The sequence below is a fragment of the Cydia splendana genome, chromosome Z (assembly GCF_910591565.1).
Source record: "Cydia splendana chromosome Z, ilCydSple1.2, whole genome shotgun sequence".
Taxonomy (NCBI): domain Eukaryota; kingdom Metazoa; phylum Arthropoda; class Insecta; order Lepidoptera; family Tortricidae; genus Cydia; species Cydia splendana.
The window spans coordinates 27,918,597-27,942,316 of record NC_085987.1 but is presented as its reverse complement, the minus strand read 5'-3'; the positions used below and the strand labels follow the sequence as shown (position 1 = coordinate 27,942,316).

At 35.2% G+C, this 23,720-nt stretch overlaps 1 protein-coding gene and 1 long non-coding RNA gene across 2 annotated transcripts in view; one reads left to right on the top strand and one right to left on the bottom strand.

Annotated features, from left to right (window-relative positions):
• Positions 1–23,720, top strand: part of LOC134804946 (uncharacterized) — a 371,780-nt gene that overhangs the window by 160,696 nt on the left and 187,364 nt on the right. The window lies entirely within an intron of this gene.
• LOC134804845 (PDF receptor-like) lies at positions 679–19,919 on the bottom strand. Its single transcript, XM_063778125.1, has 10 exons — positions 19,797–19,919; positions 18,848–18,951; positions 18,061–18,217; positions 12,266–12,495; positions 12,003–12,072; positions 8,254–8,339; positions 5,303–5,486; positions 2,705–2,829; positions 1,094–1,189; positions 679–965 (listed from the first exon to the last, which is right to left on the bottom strand). The coding sequence occupies exons 2-10, from the start codon at positions 18,916–18,918 to the stop codon at positions 953–955; spliced, it is 1,032 nt and encodes a 343-aa protein (XP_063634195.1). The 5' UTR covers positions 18,919–18,951; positions 19,797–19,919; the 3' UTR covers positions 679–952.

Below are 23,720 nucleotides of genomic sequence, written 5' to 3'. Positions count from 1 at the left end.
GTTGCGCCTATTTGCGACCGGTAGGTAGACCGGTAGGTACACCTACTCGTATAATTTAAAAATATTTACAAAAATTAACCTGGGCTGTTGGGCTGCTTGAGTCGTAGCATTTTACAAGTAAATATTGCACCTATAATGTGGTGACCTCGTGCTCTTGTAAACGCTTCATAATGCGGTGTCTGTGTAGTCCGTGTAAGTTGAATTACATGTCATAATTAAGATATTCTTAAATATAAAATGTAGTAAATTCAGGTCATAGATTCCTTAATGTGCGAAGAAATATTAATACATTTCTGGATTTAGTATATTAAGTATATACCTAGGCACATTAAAGCTGACGACTGTTAGATAATAACTGTAGACGTGACTCTTATTTTAACATCATTAAAATACTCCTAAGTAGGTACATACCAAACTCGACAACCTATAAGTTACAGGATGTTTAGTTCAATCGACAAAGGAAACTTATCTATTGAAGACTTATTAATAATATGACTAGATAAGTTTTGTATATAAATCTGGTCGTGTTTATATATTGTATTTGTAACTAAAATATATTAAAATTAAATGTATAAAAGTAACGCGTATATTTTATAGGTACAAACTCACTTACGAAATGATTATTTTTAGAAAACATTACTAACAATAATAAACGAAACTACATACCTACTTAAACAACAAACAAATACGTACCCTTACACTTGCAATACCTACCTAATCGGTTTCTTTTAGAAGTAAAATATCGGCTAAATTGAATCGATATACTTAGACACTTTTAACTTTACCACAAGTATAAGTGTTCACTTTTACACTTTCTCTTTGACTTTTACTTAAGTGTGTTTGAACTGCCGCCTAAACGTTCTTGTATGTCGTAGATAAAGTAGATTATTTCTTCAAATCAATTAATTTCAGTTTCAACGGTAACGACAACCGCTACCATTTCCGCTTCAGATCATACTGTCTCCCTGCAATGAAATAATAAATCATGTTAGGCAAGCCCTTCTTCTTTGTTTATCCTATGTCTCGTAAGTAAGAACATATTGTCTTGTTTGGATCCAGATAGCTTTGTGTTTATGAAATGACTTAAACTCACGTTGCATATTCCGCGTTTGCGTTGGTTTCCATAATGTTTATTTCACCGTGGGGCTGCAATGCCTCCGCGAATTCCATCTCATCGCTCTTTTTGTTTCTGAAACACAAGTATATCCAACATCAAAAGTGTAATATATATTCTTTTGCAGCTCGTTGTATGTTTAGCCCCTACAGACGAGCAAGAAGGTTTGCCGAGAATTTTAGTGAACTTAGTAAATACGAGGGCTGATCCGAAAGTTGTTAGCTGCTCTGGCTCTACTCATGCGATTGCAATATGATTTATACCATCGTGAGGGATATTTCAGTACGTAAAGAGGTGACGTCGATTCATTTTTAGAAAACGCATAGTTTTTATTTTTTTACTTCGACGTGCCGAAGACTAACCATCAGTGTCAGTAATTACTGAAGTTCGAATGAAATGAGTAATTACTCATTTCATCAAAAGTAGTAATTTCAGATACTAATTCAAAAATGTGCTTTATCATGTAAAATTATTTATCAATTATACCGGGTGTGGCCTGTAACATGAGCAAATAATTAAAACATAGATTTTACTCTTCAAACGGTGACACTTTTGTTCAACAACTTTTAAAAATTATGAAATTTAGACTCCCTATTTTTCATACAATATAAATATTATCTTCAATGGACGCCATCGCCACGCCATATCATTGTGATTAACGTTGCTTGTCACGCCTTAAACATAACAAAATTCGCAATACATTGCGTCTTAGAATAAACTTTAAAGTGTATTAAAAATCAAACCCCAAGTTATTTTTAAAAGTCGCTGAACAAATGTTGGTCAGTATGAGGAAATACAGCATACTGTTTAATGTTTTGCTCATATTACAGGCCACACCCGGTATATCGAAAATGGCAGAAGGAACCGAATAATTAGACCCGGGTAAATATAAGTCCGATTTTTAAAGATTTCAATACCTACGAAAATCATTTAATTGTGAAAAAAAATACGTCATTTTTTTTCTTAGTAATTTATAACTCCCTACAAAACAGCTTTCAGTAAAAAATATATTAAATAAAAAAAAATGCATCAGTTTAAAAAAAAACATGGACATAAGTAGCATTGAAATATCCCTCACAATGGGATAAATCATATTGCAATCGCATGAGTAGAGCCGGAGCAACTAATAACTTTCGGATCAGTCCTCGTATGTACCTTAGTGCTTAATTGTTTTTCATCGTATTTTCTCGGAAATGTTCGTATTTGTCATGCTACTTCAGTCAATCTCAGTACTTTTTGTACCGACACTGACTGAAATAGCAATACACGTTCGTAAAGGAAGGTAAAGTTGTTTTGCATTATTCAATGATTGCTGAATCATGCTTTATTTCCTTTACTAAGTCATTTTAAATCAGGAATCGGAACCGGTTTCTTGCAAAAACTTCGAAATAACCATATATTTCGAATAATTTTATACTTCAAATGTAGGACTTAGTTGTGTTTTTAGGTAACGAATTCGTATTATTAGATTGCATAATTAGAAATGAAATAATTAACAAAGAACGAAAAAATACCGGTTTCGTTCCCATACAAAAAATACCGGTATCCGATCCCTGTTTTAAATATTAAAACATAATTATTTGAACTCACTTGTCCCTGCTGGGTTTCTGTTCACCACTGCTGGACATAAAGTTGAAGAAAGAATCCCGGTGACGTCGTACGTTGCCGCGCATAGCCATGTAGTTGCTGTAGTGCTTTTGTAACACCTGCTTTACCTGCGGAATAGGTGCAATATACCTTTCACCACACCATCAGCTCGTAAAGATTCTCTTTGTTACTTATTCAAAAACTAATGAGAATGTTGCATTTCATCCACAAGGGTGGTATGAGTTGGTACCTCATGTTGCCTGGGGGCCGATTTTTGAATTTCCGATTGCTCGATTTCGGCACTCGAAAATTGGTGGAAAACGGAGAAATGCTCATTTTTCAAAACCGATCGATAGAAATTGGGAATCGAGTGGTATTGACCACTCGTTTTCAATTCTATTAGTAGAATTTAAATGCCTAGTAGTGGAGATATTATTGTAATACGAAATACACGAAATCGAACGGTCGAAATTAAAAAATCGGGCCCCTGGCACACTTTTAAGTGATGATTTTGAATGATAAATATTTAAAAACGTTCATTTGGATTTAATTTGTAATGTTTTACAGTTAGTACTTTCCTCACGTTGGTGTGTAAAAAATTAAACCATGGGTCCAAGAAATATAAAATTAAAATCATGAATACGTTCCTCAGAAAAAAGACCCCCGAGTGCAAATGTATTTAAATTTAATTCGTATGTAAGTGTGTCATAATAAAATATACTTATTTACCTAATTTTGAGCTTCAGTTTTACTTTTTTAGCGCTAACATCTGTCATTTTGAATTGTTATACCTAAATTTAATATAGGTACCCGATATCACTTCCATAACTAAGACTAAGATACAAAACAGGCTGAAGAGCTTGTCAAAGAAGTAAGGTACCTTCACCAAAGGTGGCCCATCGTGATTTATATTTTTCTTATGTCAAAATAAAAATTGCAGTTTTGTCTATGCAGGTACCTACTAGCGAACTTATAAAAGTATAAAATTCTGGAAGTATAGATGGTCAAGCAAATATTGTCAGTAGAAAAAGGCACGAAATTCAAATTTTCTATGAGACGATATCCTTTCGCGCCTACATTTTTCAAATTTGGCGCCTTTTTCTACTGACAAGATCTGCTTGACCAACTATAGTTATGAAACGCCTTCTTTGTCGCAGGTAGGTTAGACACGCACAGCCAAAAACAAGCCTTCTTAGGCAATCTGGTAAAAAAGACAACAACATGATAAACAGAGAGAGATACCGCCTCACATTTTCTATAGGTACCTACAGGTATTAAAATTGCTGCAGATAAATGTAGATAACAAACATTTGTTACAGAAAACCTGTAAATAAGGTACGCCCACTACGCCCATATACGTTGCACGCGCTGTCACCCAATTGATACGTGTCGCATACACGCCTGGACTACATAAATCGAAGTATGCTAGCCTTTCTAGGTACCTAGTTAATGTAGAATAGTTATTTGTTTTACAAATTACAAATAGTTATTGATACCCGAACAAGCGAAAAATTTTGCAAACGACGTCTATAGATTCACGACATCCGCAGGCTGGAGTGAATTAAAGACTCGAGTTTGTAATATTTTTACCCTCGGAGTTACACACAATGTTTTTCAACACACTTGCAAAAAAAAACCGCGCAATAATTCTTAAATACAGTGACATTTCAGTCATTCGTCCGCTATATTGTCATTTTTTGACTGGTAAAATTTAAACGATTGAAAAATTGTGTAAAATATTTTAAACGGGCTATTAAATAAATCAAATTAAGAAAATATTTTTAAACATAAACCAAACAATTAAATTATGTATAAACATTAGTATTTTACCTAATTAAAAAAAAAAGCGCTAACGCCCGTGGGAGTAAAATGGACAGCACTTGCGTGAAATTGCACGCTTACTGCGCAATTGTGATGAAATATGTAGTTATTTGGAAGGGGTCGGTAAAGCAGAAACGATGCACAGCTCTACAGATACAATACAGACTAGTTGGTGTTTCAAGTTGGAAAAGTTGACACACGACGTTAAATTTCAGCTTTACAAAAGAATGCTATGCACGCATTCTTGAATAGATTAGTGACGGCGACACCGAGTATTCGACAATGACCCTCACAGGTACCTGCTGGCACTCGTTAGGACGCTCAAGTGCCTTGGTTCCAGCCTTATTTCAAACATAATGGAGGGAGGCCGCGACTGAGGGTGCACAGAAAAGGCGTGCGAAGGTCAATGTTTACAATGGCAAAAATACTCAATTGGATGTAATTACTGCTATGAATAGGTATCCGACTTTTGTTACATTTTCTATATTTTCTTCGTGGAAGTAAATTTAAGATGTGTGCAATACCGCTCGTTACAGAGTTTTTAAATTTACTTAAAATATACAAGTTGTACTATAAGCAATATGAGCATATAATACAATACTCGCCTCTGTACAAGGTACAATTTTCATAGCCTCGTAAGGTCCACCATACAAAATTTCCCTATTTTAAACGTAAAGCAATTAAACAAAAGAAATTGTACTTTATTTGGGTTATGTAAGGTTCTAATAGATTAAAATAAAATGTACATTATAATGCACATTGATTGGACGTTTTGTTTACCTCTCCATTTAGGAAACAATAGATGAGTGCGATGAAGAATCCTTGGAAGGACCTGAGGAAGTGGGTAGTGTAGCTCCACAGGGCGAACTTCCACACGCTGCCGCCTAGCGGCGCCTCCGTCATGTTGATAATGTTGGTGATGCCCAGCAGCGGCAGCAGCACTAGCGCGGCTCGGACCGCTTTCCTAAACACATTAAGAATATTTTAATTTCTATTTAAAGTTGTACCCCAATTTTAGACTATGGAATTTTTATATCATTTCCACTCAGAAAAATGCGGGTGGCCTAGCGGTAAGAGCGTGCGCCTTGCAATCCGGACGTAGCGGGTTCAAATCCGGCTCATACCACGAAAGAGTTAGGTTTTCAAAAAATATAAGTACATCACTACTCTTGTTTACACACGAAATTAACGAACATTTAGAAAAAAAAAACACCATGTAGGTACCTACTTGTCGTAATGATTGATTTTAGCAAAGCTTTTGATACTTTGGACCACATTACACTTTATAAAAAAATAGAACAAAATGGTATACAGGGACCTATGCTTGAACTTATAAAAAATTACCATGTTAATAGATACAGCGCCGTTAACATAGCGGGCGAACAGAGTGACCTAATTCCGACCTTATGCGGCAGAGCACAAGGCTCAAGTTTAGCTCCCACGGAATACTTGCTATACGTAAATGATATGTGTATTTTTTTCCGGCATGGTTCTGTATACGAGTGTGCAGGCGATACATGTATAATCACAGCCCATGAGAATCTAGAAACTGCCCAGACCATGATGCAGTATGACTTCGATATATTGTGCAAATGGGCTCACGACCTTAGGTCTGTCACTAAACTCTAAATCATAATTAGATTCCAAAAAAGTAAGTCAATGATGCCACTGCAATAATTTGTTTGTAAAATAGTAAATTCCTTTTTATAAATAAATACGCTAAGATAAAACTTCTACAATTAAAAAAAGTACTTTTAATTACTTATTTTTACATAAATACAAGACGCGCTACTAAAAAGTGGCAACATAGTCTTACTTTTTTTTGGAATCTAATTATGATTTAAAGTATAAACTACGCTAAAACTAAAATGATGCACATTCACGCGCCGTATAAAATAATCAACTTCACACCAAAGATCGTGGCCCACGAGCACAAATGTCTACACGTGCCTATCACAACTTGTAAATGTAAATGTAATTCATTCATAAGACTCCTTTACATGTCTATTGTGGATTCTGTTATAAACCATGGCCTAGAAAGCTATGGAAGATCATACAAAACCTACTTAAATGATATCTATAACCTCCAATTACGTAGGTATACTTAAGACTATTGTCCCTACGAAAATTAAATATAAATATATAAGTAATTATGAAAATCTATTCAATTACTGCAGAGTGCAATTACTTTACTGTATTTGAAAAATAGACTTATCCATTGTACCCAATACTACAATAACACAAAGTACTTACACAAAAAATGCGACCCTCACGGTTACGTAACTTAGATAACATTCCAACGTTTGAGATCGTAAAAACAGACAATGAATACGGTCGAAGAGTATGGAAATGAATTGTACCGCGTATATTGAATAGATTTCCAAATGAATTAATAAGCTCATTAGAAGATCGAACACGTGGGCAAGCTAGCTTGTGTATCTATACATTATAAAGTAACACATGCTTAAAATGAGAGAATAATCGAATCCCTATCTTGAAACAATATAATAAAACTGTAATAGTACTGTATAATTAATTCTATATGACTATCTAGACTCCTTAACTCAAATCTTTTTAATTTAAGATTAGTAGTTAAGTTTGTAAATATGCATGCTTTTTTATGATATAAACAGATTAAATTTAAAAAATAAAAAAAATACCAATGAGTATTTCGATACTTATGTACGATGCCCACCGCACAAATGTGTCCATCCTACAAGAAGTGGGTGTTACTGTCAGGCTGTCAACCATCTGAGGGGCTAACGCGAAAACCGAAATTCGCAAATTGCGGGGATCTTACTCTTTTACTCCAATGAAGGCGTAATTAGAGTGACAGAGAAAAATGCCCGCAATTGACGATTTTCGGTATTGGCGGTAGCCCTACTGTTCTCGCAGAATTTTGGAATTCTTTGGAAACATAGCCAGAAAGAAAAATGACAACCTGGAAATGCTTCTGGTAACTGGGAAAGTCCAAGGAAGGCGACCACGTGGTAGAAGCCCAATGCGATGGACAGATCAGATCCGCGAAGGCACTAAATCTAAAATCCACGATGCACTGCACACTGCTGAAGATCGCAACAAGTGGAAGGAGTTAGTCCACAAAATAATTCGTGGAGGCCACGACCCTCAGCAATGAGGAAGGATAAGGATAAATACGACACAAGGACGAGTGAGGAAACCGGACTAATCCCAATAAGGCCTAATTTACCCTCTTGGTTGGTTGGAAGGTCAGATGGCAGTCGCTTTCGTAAAAACTAGTGCCCACGCCAATCTCGAGGAAGATTGCAAGAGATGCATTGCTATTGTAATTTTAACTCTATTCTTCAATCGGTAAAGTTGTTATCTGTGTGGAATCTTTTGTTGTTCTTGATTTCATTTTGCACAGGTAATTAGCGGTTTGGTTTAACAAAAGGTAACAATGCCATTCATCGGCAGTTCTGTTAGTCTCTCAAGTGGATCCCGACATTTTAAAACCATACGACCTTACACGTGACCCTCTATGACCCACTCTCCCCTAGGTACAAACTTTTTATGTGAGTATACATCATGGCAAATTGGCTGTGACAGATGGACAGGTGGACAAATTAACACACGAGTGAATCTATAAGGTTATTTTTTTTTTTTTTGAGGCAGAATTATAAATTAATATGCTAAAAATCCTTTTATCATATCTACAAAACTTTAAATTAAACTAAGTACTTACCTAAACCATAAAATCTATAAATGCTTACCTGATTTTTTCTAATTCAGAACTCTCGCTGCTTCTTAATTTAACAATGAGCACCTTCATTATATTCAATAAAAATACCAGATTTATCTGAAAAGAAATACGAATATGTAGTAATATAAAGTACCTATAACAATGCCATGGCATATCCGTAATCTATTTTATCTACAACTTATACGTACCTACATATACGAGTATGATATACATATAGAGATGGGTAGCGGTGAGTAAATACTGAGTATTTACTCGGTATTTACTCAAAGCACCCGATAAATACCCGTATTTACTCATTTAGGTGGGTAAAAACGATTGCTTATAAAATATTCAAAAAGTGAGATTTAAGAACAAAATTGTCTTTTATTGAAGAGTGCTAACGTGTATTAACAATATCTATAAAATAAAAAGCACATAGGACGCTTAATTTAGGAAAAAAAGGTAATTATTAGTGAGAGGCAAATTGTGATAATGCATAGTTAACAATTTACAATTGTTAAATTTAAAGTAAATACTATTTACTTTAAAAATATGGTACTTAAATTCTATCGATGTTCTAGATAACTGCATGTCGCGCAAAAGTGCGTGTTTACGCGGCACTTACAACCTTTTATTAAGGGTTTTTTTAAAGAAAACTCAAGAATGGCACAACCGATGATGTTCAAAATATTGTTTTTTGTACTCTATTATACGGCTAATCTCCAGATATATTTTCATATTTTTTCTGAACTTTGGTTCTAAAGTTATAGAGAGATAAACATTATTTTGGCCTTTCGAAACGGTTTTTTTCCAAAAATATTCAATTTATCCAAAAAATGTTCTTAGAAACATTCCAGTTATTTTTAAAGACCCATTTAATGATGTGCAACACGTTGGTGGTTTCTGATTTTTTTTGTGACAATTAGTTACATGTATGGAGTGCCCCTCTTAAAAATACATTTCTTACAATTTTGAGTACTTAATCCAGTAGCGGCTTACAAAATACACCTATATTTCAAATTTATATGCCCCATTCAGCACTCTAAATAGTTTATACCCACCAATTTGGGTATAAACGAGTAAATACGGGTATATTGAGTAAATACTGAATATTTACTCGGTATTTATCCGTGAGTATTTACTCACTACCCATCTCTATATACATATATGTATAAGTCAAATTAGTTGCACCGTTTATACAATTCAAGAACGGCATGATCAATCAAATATCGGATAAATCACAAATTAGTGGTAAATAAAAATTACGGCTGACATGTCGGTATGTACTTTTTCGTAAAAGTCATTATGATATACCGTTTTGGGAGGTGCGAATTTCGAAACTTATGACATTCATTGGATGGAGTTACGAAGATCGCCGGGACCGCTAGTATTAAATATTTGTTATGAATTTTGTTTTTACGTAAATATCAATCATTGTAATATCTTCGCTGGTCTCAGGTGTTGTTAAGGTGGTGAAATAATAAGTGGACTGTAGTTTAACGCTGGTTTACTTCCAAAAATACGAGAAATACAAAAAGTGGCAAAGTGGATTGTCGTTGGGATTCAAGATGACAAAGTAAGTTTTTTTGAAAGCTCTATAACTGTCAAAGCTTTGAATACAAAATTGCCATAGTTAAATTTGAAACATAGAGATTTGAATGATGATTGAATTTATACATTTAATTGAATATTTTAATTAAAAAATATGCAATTTGAATTAAGTTAATTATAAGAACATATTATACATATTATACTGATACATAAAATTAGATTATCTTAAAAGTTGTGAAGTTGATTTTTATTGCCGACATTAAAATTGAGCTTAAGAAAAAGGATCAAAATTTTATCCATTTTGAACGTTTCTGAACAATAATCAATAGATATTTCATCTTCCAGATACGATGTTGTACCAGTTTGCGACCTTTTAACAGTGTAGTATTTAATAGTTAGTTCTGTCTATACACAAATTACCACACATAGCTAATTAATGTGTAGGTATACAAAGAACTACTACACTGCTAAAAGGTTGCCCACTTGTAGGTTCCTACTATGAAAATACAACAAGGATTGCTCGTAAAATAATTATGTAGACACGAGGATGTAGGTATAGGTACCTACCGACTAAAATTATAAGCGGATGTTTATAGTAGGTGCTTAAGCTCTGAAATTGTTGAATCTTGTATCATACAAAGCTGCAGGTTACCTTTACTAATACTAGGCACGAACCATGTTATACTTTTTTATCGATGCGAATTATGGCGGCTAAAGTTGACAATATCTTAGAAATGCGGACTAATCATATAAAATTAGCTCATTTAACTACCAACGACGTGACTGATTTTTAATACTGTACGTATATAATTTTTATGCGATGAGAACATCGGTCCGGAAATTATATGTAGTTGCATTTAAAATTTGCATAGCAATACAAGCGTGTAACATTTTAACACAATATTTCTCGTAGTTAAGGTAGGTACTTATATGACGTTGCATTAATATGTTTCCGACCCGAATAATGTCCAGTTGACCTACTTAAATAAGTTTCACTCGATCGAGCCAGGAAATCCAGGAAGGAAGGCACTTTAGAGAATTCAGTAATTATAAGTAGGTATTATGAGTATATAGATGGGAATGAAAGCACTTGTGCGGTTAGTGAAGGTCTATGCGGTAAACGTAAAGTCGTGAAACGCGTGGCAGGCGTGTCAGGCACAGAAACCCCCGTTGTGCTCCGTTCTGCGGGAACCGTAATGTAGGTACCGTTGTATGTTTACCCCTCGTGCCACAACTGTATGTTTTGTGTTATATAAATGCAAGGCAGTAAAAATGATCTATGATAATAAATGAATGAACTCGGCGATATTAATAATATTTATTTAGCTTACTAAGCATCAAACAGCATATAAATAGTCTGCAGTGTAGTGTTGCGGACAGAGTTCAGTATTCAGTATTCATTTATTTCTTGCTTCCATGGTACATTTTTAGGTTTTACATATTTCTCATGGTAGGTATCACATGGACCCTGAATAGGGTGTAGCAAATACAAATAATTTAATTAAGTTACAGTTACATAACATAATATATCTAATAGTGGCTTTCACAAACTTATAACTAACATATATAACCTGTGTATATAACACAAATTTATCACTAATAACAATAATCATTGTATAGGTATTGTATAGTTACGGTGAACGAGTTACACGGAAAGGGTGTCGTAGTACGTAACCATATTTTATCGCATTTAAAATACCCAACCTACGTTGCCCGCGCTGCTTGGAAACACCTTTTCTTTCAATTATGTATTTATGGCTTTCTGACACAAAATTATATGAAGCGCTAAAAGGTTAGTTGGCCATAATAGAGATGTTGGCAAATTATAGGGAAAACGTAAAAATTCACGGCTATTTTAGGACTATAAAAAGTAGGTACGTGACTTCAGCGTGACGTCACATGTCTTGATGTCTGTGTCTCATTACATGTAACTCTATAGTGGCTAACCGTTTTGAGAGTTAAAATAAAGAAGCTTATTTTACTTTCTAGTCAAATACTACCCTATTACCAATATACACCTTATAAAACAAAGTCCCCTGCCGCGTCTGTCTGTCTGTATGTTCGCGATAAATTTAAAAACTACCGAATGAACTTTCATGCGGTTAATTTTCACCTAGCAATAGAGATCACTCAAGAATCATCTTGAGGAAGGTTTAAGTGTATAATTTGTTAACTTGTCTCGTGTTCGTTCTCGGGGGTTACTTGTTTAGAAATAAACAGTAAACATACCAGTATAACTCCCAACCGCGGTCCTTGCATAATCCAATAGAGGGGAGAGAAATTATATCCATACCAACAACTGGAACAAAACAAAGGATTTTGTAAGTAATAGCGGAAGATATTTGATTTAGATATTTTCCACTATTTATTCTAGTACAATTTTGTAATTTTTGTAATTCCAATACGTGAACATAGGAGTTGAAATTGCAATGCAAACAAAAAGTTAACAATATTAACTTTAGATACCTACTTGATAGATACTAGGTACTCACGTATTGACTCTTTCGCCCCTATAGTGCAGTGAAGTCATCGCAGCCCAAACTGCCGTCAGAATAACGGGCAAGCCCCATCCGGTGGCGTAGTACACTACGTGAGAAATGCCTTCCCGTAAAGCATTCGCCGTAACAACATTGTGCAAGTACAGACCCTCGATGAACATCCACATGAACATCACTGTGATGGCATATTCCAGGAGAATGTACGAGCTTTCACATAGGTAGGGCTGAAACCAAGAGAGTTCAATTAAATTGTTGTATGTACATTTAATATCGGCTTTAAAATGCGTAAATAGACTGGTTTTATTTTTCATAAAATCGATTTCTACTGGCAAATCATATTACTTTTAGGCAACCGGGTTTTTTAACCTAACTAGACCCCGCTGAATCCGAATTTGCCGGTTGCTTGATCGAAATCTTGACCGGAAGTGAGATATTTGACATTAAAGGTCCCTTTTTTTAGTTTTTCATAAATAACTCTTAAAAGGTGGCGCATAGCAAAAAATGTTCTACTAGATAAGTAATCTGCATAAAATTGTCTACAAGAAAGATTTAGTACAATTTTTCGCTAGGATCAATATTCAAAGAGATATTAATGCGGGAAATTTAATTATAATTACTTCTAAGGTTCCTTTTTTTAGTTTTTCGTAAATAACTCATAAACGGTGGCTAATATCAAAAAATGTTGTTAAACGATAATAATCTACACAAAATTTTGAACAAAAAAGATTCAGTACCCTTTTCGCAGGGATCAATACTTAAAAAGATAATAAAGAGGGAAAGTTCTAGTACAATAAATTCTAAGTTTCCTTGTTTTTATTTATTCGTTAATAATTTGAGAAGTATGACTCATAGCAAAAAAAAATCTTATACATAAATAATAAACATAAAATTTCCTACAAGAAACATGTAGAACACTTTTCGCTAGGATCAATATTTAAAAAGACAAAGCAGCGGGTAAGTTATAAATAATCAATTTTAAAGTCCCTGTGTAGTTTTTTGTAAATAACTCGTAAACGGTGTCCCATAGCAAAATAGGTTTTTAAGAATAAATGATCTACATAAAATTTTCTCCAAAAAATATCTGGAACACTTTTCTCTAGGATCAATATTTAAAGCGATATTAAAGGAAGAAAGTTAATTACAATCAGTTCACAGGTCACTTTTTTTTAGTTTTTCGTAAATAACTCGTAAACGGTGGCCCGTTGCAAAACAATATTATACTTAAACATTAAACATAAAATTGTCCACAAAAAAGGTTCTGTACACTTTTTCGCTACGATCAATATTTAAAGAGGTATTAAAGGGGGTAAGTTAATTGTAATCAATTTCCAGGTCCCTATTTTTAGGTTTTCGTAAATGACTCGTAAAATAAGGCTCATAGCAAAATAAGTTCTTAATGTTCTTGTAAATAAATAATCAGCATTAAATTTTCTACGAAAAACATATTGAACACTTTTCTTTGGGATCAATATTTGAAACGATATTAAAGAAACAAAGTTCATTACAATCAATTCACATGTCACTTCTTTTTAGTTTTTAGGGTTCCGTACGTCAAAAGGAAAAAAACAGCCAAGCGCGAGTCGGACTCGCGTTGCAAGGGTTCCGTACACTACCCAATTTTTAACAATGTATTTTTTATATGTGAAACGCGAGTGGATTGCCTTTATGGCAATGTAGGGGTCGGATCATAAACTAAGTAATGTCCGACTCGCGCTTGACTGCATATTTCTAATAGGTTTTCCTGTTATCTATAGGTAAAGAACTATTTTGTATGTTTTTTTCAAAATTGTAGACCCAGTAGCTTCAGAGATAAAGCCCCCCCCCCCCCCCCCCAATAGCCAAAAAATTACCATTCCCTCCCTCCCCCTTTATCTCCGAAACTACTGGGTCTACAATTTTGAAAAAAGAAACATACAAAATAGTTCTTTACCTATAGATGACAGGAAAACCTATTAGAAATATGCAGTCAAACGTGAGTCGGACCAATTACTTAGTTTATGATCCGACCCCTACGGGTTTTTTAAAGGCAATTCACTCGCGTTTCACATATAAAAAGTACAATGTTAAAAATTGCAACGCGAGTCCGACTCGCGCTTGGCCGGTTTTTTTCCTTTTGAGGTACGGAACCCTAAAAACTAAAAAGAAGTGACATGTGAATTGATTGTAATGAACTTTATTTCTTTAATATCGTTTCAAATATTGATCCCAGAGAAAAGTGTTCAATACGTTTTTCGTAGAAAATTTTATGGCGATTATTTATTTACAAGAACATTAAGAACTTATTTTGCTATGAGCCTTATTTTACGAGTCATTTACGAAAACCTAAAAATAGGGACCTGGAAATTGATTACAATTAATTTACCCCCTTTAATACCTCTTTAAATATTGATCGTAGCGAAAAAGTGTACAGAACCTTTTTTGTGGGGGTGCCGTTCAATTTTAATACAAACATTCTGCATAACATTTAACTACTTTTAAAACTCATAATAAACATAATGTATAGAAACAAAATCCATAACATTATTCGATATAATAATTAAATTACAGAATGTTCTATAATCATAAAAACGTTCTTTATAACGATCATTAGGAATAATTTTACTTGTTATAACATACAGTTAGTATTATGATTAAAATGTAGAACTATATTTTAACGAATGATCGGGTGGCATAATATAATATGACATAAACTATAAAACAACTTACATATTCTACCTTAAGGCAGGTCGCCGTTAGGTACGACGACGAGCGAAGCGAGGAGGAGTGTTAGGTAGAACTGCGACCCTACAGCGCGCGAGCCGAGCGAGCGAAACGAGCGTACCGCGGCAGCGGCCGGCGAAGCGCCAGAACCGACTTATTTTATAATAGTACACATTTTATTACCCTCTCGATCGTGAGAGGAGGCCTGTGCCCAGCAGTGGGGCGTGTATAGGCTGAATTATTATTATTATTTTGTCTGTCCCTTACAAATTCTCGGGACCATGAGGTCCTGGACATTTGGAAAGCGTGCGTGGTTTTTATAGAAAAAGAACGTTATGAGCATTAAATAGTATACAAAGTGATCATTATACTGATTGCCTGTTATGCAGATACATTACTATGCAACTGAGTTATGATTATTTCTGAAATTATGCAATTTGTTCTTATTCATTTTGTTTTTATACTAAATAATCATTTCTGCATTTCAAAATTATGCAATTCGAACAATGCAAAATGAAAATTCGAAAATAGTTGTTATTAAAAACCTTACACACCCTTTTTGTGGACAATTTTATGTTTAATGTTTATGTATAATATTGTTTTGCAACGGGCCACCGTTTACGAGTTATTTACGAAAAACTAAAAACAAGTGACCTGTGAACTGATTGTAATTAACTTTCTTCCTTTAATATCGCTTTAAATATTGATCCTAGAGAAAAGAGTTCCAGATATTTTTTGGAGAAAATTTTATGTCGATAATTTATTCTTAAAAACCTATTTTGCTATGGGACACCGTTTACGAGTTATTTACAAAAAACTAAACAGAGACTTTAAAATTGATTGTTTATAACTTACTCGCTGCTTTGTCTTTTTAAATATTGATCCTAGCGATAAGTGTTCTACATGTTTCTTGTAGGAAATTTTATGTTTATTATTTATGTATAATATTTTTTTTTGCTTTGAGTCATACTTTTCAAATATTAACGAATAAATAAAAACAAGGAAACTTAGAATTTATTATACTAGAACTTTCCCTCTTTATTATCTTTTTAAATATTGATCCCTGCAAAAAGGGTACTGAATCTTTTTTGTTCAAAATTTTGTGTAGATTATTATCGTTTAACAACATTTTTTGATATTGGCCATCGTTTATGAGTTATTTACGAAAAACTAAAAAAGGGACCTTAGAAGTGATTATAATTAAATTTCCCGCGTTAATATCTCTTTGAATATTGATCCTAGCGAAAAATTGTACCGAATCTTTCTTGTAGGCAATTTTATGCAGATTACTTATGTAATAGAACATTTTTTGCTATGCGCCACCGTTTAAGGGTTATTTACGAAAAACTAAAAAAAGGGACCTTTAATGTCAAATATCTCACTTCCGGTCAAGATTTCGATCGACCAACCGGCAAATTCGGATTCAGCGGGGTCTAATTAGGTTAAAAAACCCGGTTGCCAAAAAGTAATATGATTTGCCAGTCGAATCAAGAAGGAGAGCGATTTTGAATTTTTATGTCTAGTCTAAAAGACAACATATATAAAAGGTATCTAAATACAGTATAGCTTATTTAGATAAATTCGCCACACTAAAATTTTATAAACCTCAAAAGCGCTCGCAAAGCAAATTGTTTGAAATTTGGCACAGATACGAAAATTCAGCACCTATTGTTATCGAAAAAGCAGTCGAATCTATCTAGTCCCACGTAATCGTGCGGTACTTTTGATATTGGTACTGCAGAACACTCAAGTGTCCACTCTGAGTTGTGTGCTAGCCTCGAAACTTGCCCAAGCTCTTGTGGATGGAAACGAGTAAATTGAACTTAGTAACATCTCAAGCATACTTGAAACTTTTTCAATAGCAGGTATATTAAATTAATGTGTGTTTGATGAGCAGTCATCCTGCTTCAATTTCAAATTATACTTCACAACCGCTTCACAACATATTGTAGAAATCTAACGATTTGATTCTATTACGAGTAGATACTCTCGATACAGCTACATGGGTACTACGAAAATAAGAAACTTTTCTGAAACAAGACGCTAAAGCAATACTTGAACGCTTTCTGTTGTTATTATCTATGTTCAATAGGCAGTTTAGTATCTACCTACCGCCCTCCAGTTAGATTTATAAAGAGATTATGATTTACTACCCATTCGCTTCAAGTTGGCCGGCGACCGTTAGGTGTACATGATAACGTCACAGGTACAATTATTATTAGTACTGTCGACAAAAAATAATTTAATATTTTATTTTTAAATGGTCTTTTTATTTAATACAATATTTGTGATCGTATTAAATGTACATACTAACATTTAATAATAGGTATTATACAATCACAAAAATTGTATTAAATAAATAGAACGTAAAATAAAAGTATGTAATACATAGGGTACCTACATCAGCCTACATGGTTGTAAAGCTGTGCCAGCTGAGTGGATAGTTAAGGCGAAGGCGTCATATGCGGGGAAGCAGACCGGGAGGTAACGGCCAACCTGTAGCGGACGGGTAGTACCTACTATATCCAGTTGTTGTTTTATCTGAAGTGGATCTGTGTCCATCGGTCATCGTATATCTGATGACTATCCCTAAATTTTTATTAATTTAATTGATACCGTTCTTTTGTTGTAACTATTTACTTACAATAATACCTTACCTACCCTCAAGTTACACAAATCTTGAGAACCCGGCCAATACACCTACCTAAACAGTCAATTATGTAGGTACCTGCATAACGAGTCACGTTTTAACAAGTGTCTTTTTAAGTGTGAGAGTGTGGTACATATATTTTTTAAACTATATAAATGTTAAGTTACATATTAGACCCATCAGGTTTCACTTACTTATTATGTATAATTAATTTGTAGGTAAGCGTTTCGTACTTTCTGTTGAGCAAAATGAAAAAGAAGACCTTTTGATTGTTTATTTTGTTTTTACGATATCAAGCAATAATGTGAGATATTATTTTAATAAAAGCATAGACAATGCTGACTATTCCCAAGTTTAAGGAACATAAAATGGTGAGTACCTAACTGGTTTTCTGTACCTATATTTTAAAAACTTCCGCCTAGAGCGGGGATTCTTTTACCATATTGTCGATGCCCTTGAGAGCGGCGGTGTCGTTGGCGGCGCGCCAGCTCCGCACTAGCGCCTGGTCGATGTACACGGTCAGCCTGATCAACACCTGCAGCACCATGGCAATGAACAGGCTCTTGTGGATCCGGGTGCGGTTGTTGCGCAAACATCTGTGCAGCAAGGGGAATGGAAATACTGGTGGATTCATTAAAAAATAACTAAGTAGCTAATAAATATTAGCAAGGTAGGTAATTTTATTAGGTAATCCAGGGTCATCAAAGAATTTTCATATCAAGACGTATGTATGGATATCACCGCAACCGTACCTAATTATTTAGGTTAAATACGTTCAGGTAAATCGTCGTTATTTTATATCGATTTAGATACATTTTTCTAAGACTTTGTTCATACCAATTTAAAAAAGTAGAAGTTTTTAACATGCAGATAAGAATAACTTACGAAAATTAGGCTTATACCTACTTGAATCCATTTATTTTATAATTTTCATAGGAAAGTCGTATATAGGTACTCAACAAGTTTTTGACCCATGTAGGTACGTGTCCCGGGCCGGGAGCTGGCACTTTTGTAAAAATTATAAGTACTTATTTGTACGTGTATTTACCTACATCAAGTTACATTATGGTTCGGCTTATAGGTTACAAATTACAAATGCCTTAGTTGCAATGTCACGCTGTCACGATCCGGCCCTCAGGCAGCTTTAGTATTAAAATGTTTTACTGATATCACTTTATCCGACCATGACAGTGAAATGAGTAGGTACTAGTGACTACGCTACTAACCTGTAGTATGAAAAAATAAAAAGAGACACCGCCAACGCGACGAGAGATATACTGAAGCCAGCGATTTCCATGTATCTAGTGCGCAGCGCTATTTCGAATTTAAGCTGGAAAAAGATAATTTCATTAGCGCTTTGTGTATCGTAGACGTGTTCTTGAAATGTTTGATTAAAATTTCCTAGTTTTGCTCTAGTAGAGGAGATAAAATATGTTTAAAATGATCCTCTTAAGGAATATTTACCTTAAACCATGGTATATATTCCCATGAATAGAGAAATAAGTAGGTAGGTAAGCTTATAGGAACAAACTAAATTTTAGAAAAGTAACATAGACAAATATAATGTAGCGTGTACGTAAAAACTAGATAAGTCAAATCCTGAACTTCACATAATTACATCCCAAGCAAACTAGGCACCCATATAAATCTCAATTCTTTTTCCGGCGAAGTCAACAACGACGAATATTCTTAATATTGAACTTGACTCTCATTTCACATTTATGTTTTTGATGGGATTTATCATTACGGCTCCTGAAAACTCTCTACCAAGTTAACGACTTTTTAAACACATACCTACATAAAAAGAAAGTTATCGTTCTTGCTCAAATACTTAAGGTATGTACCTACTTAAGTATTTTATGATTGGTGAATATTATTTTATAACTTACAAAAATAGCTATAACATTTGTCAATAAAACCAATAATAATCTCATGGAACTGAAAACATAGTATATGTTAGAACTACGTATTTAAATTTAATTTGCACATAATCCATACTACTACTACTGGTTACTAATAATATAATGATACTTTCACAAGAAACGGTCGGATCCACGAGAAGGACGATATGGTTAGAATGTATGTGTATACAACGAGGGGTCATTTTACCTCAAGAGATATAGTTTCAGATACATCTTCACTACCTTAGTGAATCTATGAAATAAGATAAGTAACCTGTGCAACGTGTTCATTGTCGTAGACTTTGACGAAGAGATTCTGAACTTCTGGCGGGAAGCAGGGCGTGTAGTTAGTCCACCCCACCGCGCTCGACTCGTTAGGCCGGCGGCCCTGCCACAGTCCGCTCGGTTCGCACTGGCGGTACGCGAAACCTACCGATATAAGCAAAAATAAATAAATATACTTACATATTTTTACTACTTACAATTTACCTACTTTTTTTTTATTCGTAGTTACCCTATCTTACTTTAAATAGTTAACTACTAAGTTATCATTGAAAACAACTACAGTAGGACCTCACTAATCTGGACGGGCGATAAATCCTTTACTAATAACAAATAAATAAAAAATTGAATGTATGTATGTAATTTATTTATATAGAGATAGGAATGCGCAATTATATCCCGAATCCCGGCCATCAATTTAATCTTTATTTAAAATTTCAGTGCATCTCATTTGCGCGAATGTAAGTAATGTCAGATCAAGATCAGGTTCTTATAGTATATGCATATTGTACATTGAAAACAGTAAACGTACGTGAGGTGTCACTTAGGCGAGCCGGCGGGCAGTGCTGGCTGGCCACCTCGCCCGCCGGCGTGGGCGGCCAGCACAAATATGAATCGAAAGTCGCGTTGCAATACACTGTCTCTGAAAATATAACAAACCCGACGATGATATTAAAAACCGGACAAGTACGAGCCAACCCACGCCCTAGCGCTTTCGCATACCATCACAATTTCAGTTTGAGGTTTGTACCTACATACGAGTATGTACCAAGTATGTACCCACAGTTGCAGCCTGAATCAGCCATTCGTTTTTCGGAGTTTCATCCAGTTAGGTACTGGTACTTTAGGTTTAACCATATGTATACAGAGATAAAAAAAACAATATACCTACTTAATAAGTTTATTGTATGGAGCCACCACTTATTTTTATATTTTCTTATCATAGAGGCAATAGCAATCACAGTCACACTCTGAGATTTAAGACGAAACAGGAGCTGAGTTTTAAATATTTTAGGTAAATATACCCGTCTCGCTAACGGAAGCGGCACCTAAAAGTAGTGCGATAAGGACAAGGCGAAAAATCCTGCGTAAAAATCTCAAAAATCGAGGTTTTGTACTCCTCTGTTTCCTCCTCCAAAACTTAACCAATCGTAACCAAATTTGGAAATCTAAATGATTATGAAATTATCTGTGTCGGATCGTTTTGCTTTTTTGGCTAATTGATATCAGTTTTGAATGCCACGCCTCTCATTGCGGCATAGTCAATTAGGCCATTTTGGCCATTTTTGAAGGGCTCTAGCGCCTTAAAAAACAAAAATATCAAAAAAAGCAAAACGGCCCAACACAGATATTGACAATATTAATCTGTGTTGAAAAAATCATTGCTCTAGCTTCAAAAACCGCGGAGGAAAACGAGGAGTACGTTTGTGTGGAGAAATGACCACTCCCGTTGGCTCTTAAGCTGTCTACCTATAACGGTTTTTGAGATTGAGCCCGCTGACAGACAGACGAACGGATAGCGTACCTACCTACCTAAGTTTAGTAATAGGGTTCCGATTGTCACCCTTCTGGTACGGAACACTGAAAGGCAGGTTATTTAATAATTTGCAAAGGTACGTAAATATAAACCAGTTACTGCCCGATTCGAACTTTAAGATACGTCAGTCACTTTTGACACTGACACATCTAATCCATATCGTACTCTTCGTAGCTCTATTAACTGACGTATCTTAAAGTTCGAATCGAGCCGTTAGTTTAATCAAATCATCCAACAGGAGCACAAATGGCTTCGCAACTTAAATTACCTTACTTAAAGAAATGCTTCAAAGCAGATTCTAAGAAATTAAAATAAGATACTACATAGGTCACTAGACATGTTTTGCAATAGACAGATATGAAACAAAGTGGTGCTCGGCTATCACATATACTTTTAACAACTACATTTCCATAGACAATGTTTGGCGGGAAAACATATACTTTCTTTTTAAGTTATTTAAGTCTGTCAGCAATTCACAGTCGCAATTGAATATAACTAGCAAAAAGCAGAGCTTTGTAAGGGCTCGCGGAGTTTTTCTACCTAAACGTACCAGACCGCGACTTTGATCCAGTCCGAGGCTTGTTCCATGTTCGATCGAATGGGTACGTAATAAGTCCGTTAAGGACGCAGCTATAAGTGAGAGCAAGAAAGAAATATACCTACTAATTGAACCCCGGTCGCTGTCCGGTACGCCTATCTGTTACAGCTTTTACTTTGTCCATTAAAAACGTGTCCAGACGACAAAATCAAATTGCCAATATCATCCACAGGTAATATACAATTTCATAAGCGCTTATTGCATCCTACACGGTCGCCCAGTACTTTTTGTAAGGAAGCCAACTGACTTTCCTACATAATCTTGGGTCAGCGAGTCAATGTCCTTGAATTTATTTATGCGTCCACACCACACAATTGAGCGTAAAACTATCCCGTCTGGACACCTACTGGCGGTAATCATGCTGCTCCGCACATAAACTTACGTATAATTTGCTCTCTTAAAGTGCTCATCAAGACGAATGAGATGACCAAAACTGCGTGTGCCTATGTTGCAACAAACGTGAGTTCCACTAAATACTGCCAGGGTTCAGCTACAGCTCTATCGGGAGTATCTCCTAAGTGCTCAAAAAGACGAGTCGGATGACCAAAACAGCGTGTGCCTATATTGTATAAAACCCGAGCTCCACTAGGTACTGCCAGAGTTCAGCATCAGCTACCTTGGGTACTATATATACTCTACCAAGTGATCATCATGAGTCGGATGTCCAAAACAGCGTGCGTCTATGTTGCACCAAACCCGAGCTCCACTAGGTACTGCCAGGGTTCAGCATCAGCTCTATCTTGGGTAGTACTCTCCTAAGTGCTCATCAAGACGATTGAGATGACCAAAACATCGTGTGCGTATATTGCAACAAACCTGAGTTCCACTAAATACTGCCAGGGTTCAGCAACAGCTCTATTTTGGGTATCTCCCAAGTGCTCATAAAAACGAGTCGGATGACCAAAACAGCGTTTGCCTATGTTGCACCAAACCTGAGTTCCGCTAGGTATTGCCAGGGTTCTGGGTCATTTTGTTGAACTGCACGCCGACGTTGCAATTGGCGTGCAGTCGGCGTGCAGCTTCCATACAAGTTACAGTCGGGTTGTATTAACAAACTCCAGTGATTTAGGGCCGATACAGACGGCCTAATATGCTTATCTTTACTTATAATTTTGGCAGTTTCAAGCAATAGTAACACTAAAACTGTTTCTCGAACTGAAAATGCCCGATTTAAGTTTGCTAACACAACATGACCGATCAGTTCATCGGCGTTACAGAACAGAACATACGAGTAAATTGACCTCCGCAGTGAATATACAGCAAGTATGAATGTTCCAGTATTCACAGAAACTTAATTGCTAAATTGGGAATCAAACCGACCGAAGCGAGATGGGTCAGAATCCAAACTTTTAACCCTTTTTAGGGTTCCGTACCTCAAAAGGAAAAAACGGAACCCTTATAGGATCACTCGTGCGTCTGTCTGTCCGTCCGTCTGTCCGTCTGTCACAGCCTATTTGCTCCGAAACTACTGGACCAATTAAGTTGAAATTGAGTACACATATGTAAGTCTGTGACCCAAAGACGGACATGTAACGTCAACAAATATTTTAAATATAGGGACTACTTTTGGGGGGTAAATGAGAAAATTAAAAAACAAATTTTTGCAAACTATATCGTGTTACATATCAAACGAAAGGGCTCATTGTGAGAATCTCAAATATATTATAAATTTAGTATAAAAAGTATAGAAGTTATTCAAGAAAATAGATAAAAAATAAACATTAATCATTAAATAACCAAATAACCCCCTCTATCTCCGAAACTACAGGGTCTAAAATGTT